At 59.4% G+C, this 6,941-nt stretch overlaps 2 protein-coding genes across 3 annotated transcripts; one reads left to right on the top strand and one right to left on the bottom strand.

Annotated features, from left to right (window-relative positions):
* Positions 1-51: 51 nt before the first annotated feature.
* Positions 52-2,188, bottom strand: LOC107319606 (uncharacterized). 2 transcript variants are annotated; one of them, XM_085517109.1, is made up of 5 exons: positions 1,723-2,188; positions 1,525-1,631; positions 1,193-1,306; positions 941-1,059; positions 52-800 (listed from the first exon to the last, which is right to left on the bottom strand). In XM_085517109.1, the coding sequence occupies exons 1-5, from the start codon at positions 2,143-2,145 to the stop codon at positions 562-564; spliced, it is 1,002 nt and encodes a 333-aa protein (XP_085373235.1). In that variant the 5' UTR covers positions 2,146-2,188; the 3' UTR covers positions 52-561. The 2 variants fall into 2 exon arrangements, with proteins under 2 accessions (XP_085373235.1, XP_085373234.1); XM_085517108.1 differs by having other exon boundaries at positions 523-1,059.
* Positions 2,189-3,234: 1,046 nt separating this feature from the next.
* Positions 3,235-6,493, top strand: LOC146758391 (uncharacterized). Its single transcript, XM_085516090.1, has 9 exons — positions 3,235-3,334; positions 3,456-3,501; positions 3,547-3,907; positions 3,999-4,094; positions 4,340-4,464; positions 4,512-4,653; positions 4,908-5,175; positions 5,233-5,343; positions 5,389-6,493. Exons 1-9 carry the CDS (start codon positions 3,235-3,237, stop codon positions 6,468-6,470), a joined length of 2,331 nt encoding a protein of 776 aa, XP_085372216.1. The 3' UTR covers positions 6,471-6,493.
* The last annotated feature ends 448 nt before the right edge of the window (positions 6,494-6,941 follow it).

Below are 6,941 nucleotides of genomic sequence, written 5' to 3' on the forward strand. Positions count from 1 at the left end.
TACGCCTCGCGGAGTGCGGGTCTGCGCATGCGTGGTGCGGGGCCGAGCCGGGCCTACCCGTAATGGTGGCAGTCGGCGGAGCTCGAGCAGGCGACACCGAGCGGAGCGTGCAGCTGTGCTGCTGTTACCGACAGCACAGCACACACTGTGCCTCTACCAGCACTGCCCAGCTCCCGGGCAGCGCTCTGCTGTCTGCTTCAGCCTTCCCCATCAGCAGGGCCGCTGCTTCCTGCCAGGCCTTGAGCCGTCTGTGCGGCAGCGCCTGGAGCAGCCCCGGCCTTTACACTGCACGGTACTATTGACACTGCGAGTGATGGATAACAGAGCCAAACGAGACACAGAAATAGGGTGGGGAAGTTTATTAGGAGAGATAATAAATATATATATAAAAATAATATATAAATAAATAATATTATATAAGATTATAAAATAAACTATATAAATAATACTCCCGTGGCATCAGCAGGGCCGGCTGGTGATGTGCCGGGCCCGATGTGGTACCCGGGAGCAGCTCTGGCCCTGCTCTGGCCCTCGCTGCCTGGACCGGCTCGTGCGGCGTCTTCAGGGCCGGCTGTCGGTCTCCGCAGCCCAACGATCAAGAGGTGAGCGGCTCCTTGTCCGGGCCCGCGCTGGATGTCTGGAGATCAGCTCAGGCACCTGGGAACTGGGATCTGGCCCCGATGGTGCCTGGATGGTGCTGCTGGAGCTGCTGCTCTCTGGTGTCGTAGAGCTCTGAGATGGCTGCAGTCCGTGCTGGCTGGTGGAGTTGGGGCCAGCGCTGTCCAAGTTGGTGCTGTGGGCTGTAAGGAGAGACAGAAGGTGAATGGGACAGATCTCCAGCCCCGAGATGGGACAGGCTCCCATCCATCCTGGGCCAAAGAGACTTGAGCAATGCCTCTCCTGGCCCCAGCCCAGCAGCACGCGGCTGTTTGCCTCTTACCGGTGCCCTCTCCAGCACAGCTGTCGCACTCCCAGCTCACTGTGCCCTGACTCATGTTGGAGCAGCGCCGATGTGTTCCTTGTGCAGCACAGGAGCTGCAGAGGAGCAGCTGCCAGGGCCTGTGGAAAGCAACGGGTTGTGGCCGTGAGGACAAAGTGCCCTGAGCCAGGGAGTGCCCGGCACAGCTCTGGTGCTCAGTCTGTGCTCCCCCAGCCCGTGGTGAGGCTGCGATGCCACGCAGAGGTAACTCACCCCACTTCCTCTGCCTGTTCCCGGCCCTGTGGGTAACGGCATTCGTTGGCATCACAGCACCTATGTCTTCCTCCCAGAGATGCATAGGCATCGTTTTCCTCCCACATTGGACTTCTGATGCAAAGAGAGAGAATGTGGTTAAAACTTGGCGACACCTAAGTAAGACTGACCCAGACTATCCCTGCTAATCCAGCCCAACCCCATTTCCACCTTCTCCACGAAGCTGACTCCTACAATCATGGGAAGCAAAGGGCCAGGCCTGCCGGGGCAGTCCTTGGGCAGGCACAGCTCTTGTGCCCTCACATCTCAAAAGCTGGATGAAAGACACCAACCTGTCTGGGATTCGGATCCCCACAGTCAGCAAGTTGTGAACAAATGCGTGTCTGTCTCTGCAGTTGGGGCACTGGAAGCAGCGAAGCCCAGAGCACAGGGCCATTCTCTGCAGCAGAAACACAAGCAGTGTGGGTGTGAGCCGGGCCTGGTGCTGCTGAGCGCCTGCGGTGCCCATGGGGCCAGGGGAGGGCTCCTACCTGGATGCAGGCCCGGTGGAACCAGGCGTGTTGGCAGGCTGGACAGGACATGGTGGTGTACGACCTGCTGTCATCCATGGGCTCCATGCAAATGATGCAGGTCGTGTCCTGCGCTGATGCTGGTTCCAATGCTTGACGCGGACGATGGACCCAGCAGTAGGACCTGGGGGAAGATGGAAGGGATGGGCGAGGTGAGAAGGGCTGCGAGGAGGGCAGAGGAACGGGAAGGAGCCCAGGCCTTGGCTCTGGCTCTGTCAGGCTGCTGGGAGGTGTCACAGCGCGTTCCTCGCTGCTTTGGCTGGTGCTGACAGCAGGGTTGGAGGCCCACAGGACACACCTGGAAGCCCTTACCTGAACTCTCCAGTGTACTGGGTGACACACTGGCCCTCGTAGGCGCAGGGGAGATGGAAGGTCCTCTCGCATCCCGGCTCTGCGCAGATGATGCTGGCCCCTGAACTGCCACAGACGAAGCAGAGCTGGAAAGAGCAGAGCAGCCCCATCAGCTGCAGGCTCAGGGCCTACGCAGCGGGCCCCGCACCTCTGGGCAGGGCGCAGGATGCGGGCAGGGCTGGGTGGCACTCTGCAGAGCTGCCTGGTGAACAGGGCTGGTCTGCAAGAGCAGGGATTTCTCCTGGAGCTGGGAGGAGGGGCTGGGATTGCTTTGTGGGGACCAGGCTGAGCTCTCCTGGCACCAAGCTCCCTGTTCCGGTCCAGTGCTCACCCTCTGCTTTGCCTGCTTCATCGTGCGAATGAGGTCTTGACTACAGAAATGTGCATTTCCATCTCTTCCTCGTTGTAAAAGGCCAGAGGAAAATGTCTGCAGAAGAGCAAAGTGCATGATCTCGTTAGGACAAAATGGTATAAACTATTGCTTGGAGGAAAGAAGCTGGCACTGTGAGTGAACTCACCACACAAAAAGTATGGAAATAGATCCCCTTCATCACGTATTTGTTCCCAGTGATGCTGAGGTCCACGTCCACCCGGCCACAGAACACACATGCTGGAGAGAGTAACAGCAGTGAGCAACTTGCAGGGATGGGGCACAGCAGGCCCAGCAGTGCCAGCAGGCAGCCAAAGCCCAACTGTGGCTCCCCTGGCCAAGTCCTGCCCGCAGCAGATGGGGAGCCCTTGTGTGCCCCCAACTCCCCTCTCCACTGCTGGCAGACGCCCAACACCCCTCTGCCCTGCAGTGGGGGGCTGCATGCAGGGATCCTTTGCTCTCACCTGGCTCTCCTGAGCTGGCAGCCTTCTGTGTCCCGTCGGCCATCGTGTGCTTCAACAGTGAGCACTCGCAGAGTGTCTATCCCAGCAATACCAGGCTTCGTCCTCTGCGTGCCAACCTATGGAGAAGCGGGACAAGGCTGAGTTGGCAGCTCAGGCCCCCGAGTGCTGGGGAACCGGCCTCCGTCAGCAGCCTCAGGCAGCCCCTTCCTCCCTGCTCACCTCACAAGTCACACTGAGCTCGGACTGAGCCCCGCAGCCTCTTGTCTATTCCTCAGCCCATGTGTCACAATGGGGGTTCCACCCCCTGTGGAACCAACATACCTCACAGGGCTGAGGGCACCCAAGCAGCGGGAAGGCAGCCTTTGCAGCAGCGTCTACATCACAGCCCGTACGTCACAATGGCCGTTCCATTCTGATGCCATTCTTGGGTGACCTCAGCCCCGTGAGGTGTGATGGCGTCACAGAGGGTGGCACGGAACGGCCATTGTGACGTATGGGCTGTGGAGCAGAGCTGAGGCTGCGGGGCTCAGGCCGAGCTCAGTGCGAACCGGTGAGGTGAGCAGGGAGGAAGGGGCTCAGCCTTGTCCCGCTTCTCCATAGGTTGGCACGCAGAGGACGAAGCCCAGCAGTGATGGGACAGAGACTCTGCACTTGGTTGCGGTCGACGCACACTGAGCGTGCGGAGACAGAGGAGGCTACACAGGAGGCTGCCGGCTCGGTAGAGCCAGGTGAGAGCCAAGTATCCCTGCATCCACGGCCTGCGGCCCTGCCCCTCAGCTGGCACAGCCGGCACAGAGCAGCCCCTGGGACAGCCCCCGGGGGCACCTGGCCCCGCAAGGCGCTCACTGCTGTTACTCTCTCCTCTCCAGCATGTGTGCTCTGTGGCCTACAGGATGAGGACTCCGACATCCTTGGCTACAAAGAGATTATTCGTGGAGTGTATTACCATCAATATTGTGTGGTGAGTTCCCTCGTGTCTCCTGCCACCTTCCTCCAATCAGTGATTCCCTCCTTTCTGCCTTAACTCAACCGTGCTCTTTCCTCCTGTACAGAGATTTGCCAAAGGTCTTTGTGAAAACGAGCAAGATGACGAGGCACGTTTCTCTTTTGAAGACCTGATACGCACAGTGATGGAGGCAAAGCAGAGGGTGAGCACTGGACCGGAACAGGGAGCTTGGTGCCAGGAGAGCTCAGCCTGGTCCCCACAAAGCAATCCCAGCCCCTCCTCCCAGCTCCAGGAGAAATCCCTGCTCTTGCAGACCAGCCCTGTTCACCAGGCAGCTCTGCAGAGTGCCACCCAGCCCTGCCCGCATCCTGCGCCCTGCCCAGAGGTGCGGGGCCCGCTGCGTAGGCCCTGAGCCTGCAGCTGATGGGGCTGCTCTGCTCTTTCCAGCTCTGCTTCGTCTGTGGCAGTTCGGGGGCCACCATCACCTGCACAGAGCCGGGATGCGAGAGGAGCTTCCATCTCCCCTGCGCCTACGAGGGTCAATGCGTCACCCAGTTCTTTGGAGCGCTCAGGTAAGGGCTGCCAGGTGTGTCCTGTGGGCCTCCAACCCTGCTGTCAGCACCAGCCAAAGCAGCGAGGAACGCGCTGTGACACCTCCCAGCAGCCTGACAGAGCCAGAGCCAAGGCCTGGGGCTCCTTCCCGTTCCTCTGCCCTCCTCGCAGCCCTTCTCACCTCGCCCATCCCTTCCATCTTCCCCCAGGTCCTTCTGCAGGGAGCACAGCCCACAGCAGGCAGTGCAGGCAGCACCAGCACCAGACACGACCTGCGTCATCTGCATGGAGCCTGTAGGTGACAGCAGGTCGTACAGCACCATGGTGTGTGCAGCCTGCCAACGCGCCTGGTTCCACCGGGCCTGCATCCAGGTAGGAGCCCTCCCCTGGCCCCGTGGGCACCGCAGGCGCTCAGCAGCACCAGGCCCGGCTCACACCCACACTGCTTGTGTTTCTGCTGCAGGGAATGGCCCTGAGCTCTAGGTATCTTAACTTCCAATGCCCCTACTGCAGAGACGTAGAGACGATTCTTCAAGACTTGCTGACTATGGGGATCCATATCCCAGACAGGTTGGTGTCTTTCATCCAGCTCTTGAGATGTGAGGGCACAAGAGCTGTGCCCACCCAAGGACTGCCCCGCAAGGCCTGGCCCTTGGCAGCCATTAACATGGGCCTCAGTGTCATTGGGAAGCTGGAAGCAGGGATAAGGTGGATGGGGATGGATTTCATGGGTTAGTTTTAGTCCTGGTTCAGTGAGTGCTCATCGCATTCCCTGCCTTCTCTGGCAGTATTGCAGATTGGGAGGACAACAACACCTATGCAGCGCTGGCAGTTTGGTATCGACGGTGCCATGCCAGCAACTGCCTTTACCCCCAAGGCAGATTACGGTCAGGAGAGGGGTGAGTGACCTCAGCTGCCCTCTGGGGCTCTGCGTGGCATCGCAGCCTCACCACGGGCTGGGGGAGCACAGACTGAGCACCAGAGCTGTGCCGGGCACTCCCTGGCTCAGGACACTTTGTCCTCACGGCCACAAACCGTTGCTTTCCACAGGCCCTGGCAGCTGCTCCTCTGCAGCTCCTGTGCTGCACGAGGAACACACCGCCGCTGCTCCAACGTGAGTCAGGGCACAACGAGCTGGGAGTGCGACAGCTGTGCTGGAGAGGGCACTGGTAAGAGGCAAACAGCCGCGTGCTGCTGGGCTGGGGCCAGGCCAGGCCTGGCAGTGGCTGCTCAGAGCGGCCCTGCTCAAATCCCTCCAGCCCGGGACAAATGGGAGCAAGTTCAACCCCATGGCTGGAATTCCATCCTGCTCACCTTCCTGCCTCCCCTTACAGCCTCCAGCACCAGCTCAGATCTTGCTGGCCTCAGCACCACCAGCCAGCAGGGACTGTCACCACCCCAAGGCTCTACAACCACCAGCCGGGAACAATCGGGACCAGCTAACCTTTCTCATGTGCCTGAGAGCAGCGGCCTGTCCAGCCAGCGCAGGCCAGAATGGAGGAGGAGGCTCTGCTTGCGTTTACATCGCATTGACGACTCATGGCATGAGTCGCTAGGTTGCTGTGGGAGCACCCATAATGCTGCCCTGATAGCCAGCCAGGGGACATCTCGGTCCTCGAGGCGCTGCCCTGCACTGCGATACAACCTCAGGTGCAGGCAGGGACAGCGGGCCCGGACAAGAAGCCGCTCTCCATTGCGGCGCCGGGCCCCAGAATCTCCGAGCCGGCCCCAGAGACACCGTGCGAGCAGGCAGAGACCAAGCCCAGGTGCTCAGAGCTGCAGCTACACCACAGCGGCAGCACCGGGGTCCTCCAGGGCTTCCAGAACAGCCCACAGAAGCCCATCCAGACATCCAGCGCGGGCCCGGACAAGGAGCCGCTCGCCTCTCCATCATCGGGCTGCGGAGACCGACAGCCGGCCCCGAAGACGCCGCACGAGACGGTCCAGGCGGCGAGGGCCAGACCAGGGCCAGAGCCGCTCCCGGGTACCACGTCGGGCCCGGCCCATCACCAGCCGGCCCTGCTGATGCTGCAGGAGTAGCAGCGTGCAGCCTACGGTGCTGGCACCGTGTATTATTATAATATTTATTTATATAGTTTATTCTATAATATTCTATAATATTATTTATTTATATGTTATTTATATATATATATTTATTATATCCCCTAATAAATTTCCCCACCCTATTTCTGTGTCTCGTTTGGCTTTGTTATAAATCAGTCGCAGTGTCAATAGTACCGTGCAGTGTAAAGGCCGGGGCTGCTCCAGGCGCTGCCGCACACCGAGTGCGATAAGCAAAACCCATGGCAAAAAGCACTCTGTGATAGACAGGAATGTTTCAGCTGTTCCTGTATATCAGTTAACATCACCAGCCGGCCCTACTGATGCCATAGGAGCAGCCGTGTACAATCTCCCCTTCCTATGTAATGTCATCTGAATCCATCCCAATAAAACTTAATTCCTTCATGCCACTGTCAGTTTTGTTCTTCTCTGCCTT

The sequence above is a fragment of the Coturnix japonica genome, chromosome 15 (assembly GCF_054131305.1).
Source record: "Coturnix japonica strain WE chromosome 15, WE-NBRP24, whole genome shotgun sequence".
Lineage (NCBI taxonomy): Eukaryota > Metazoa > Chordata > Aves > Galliformes > Phasianidae > Coturnix > Coturnix japonica.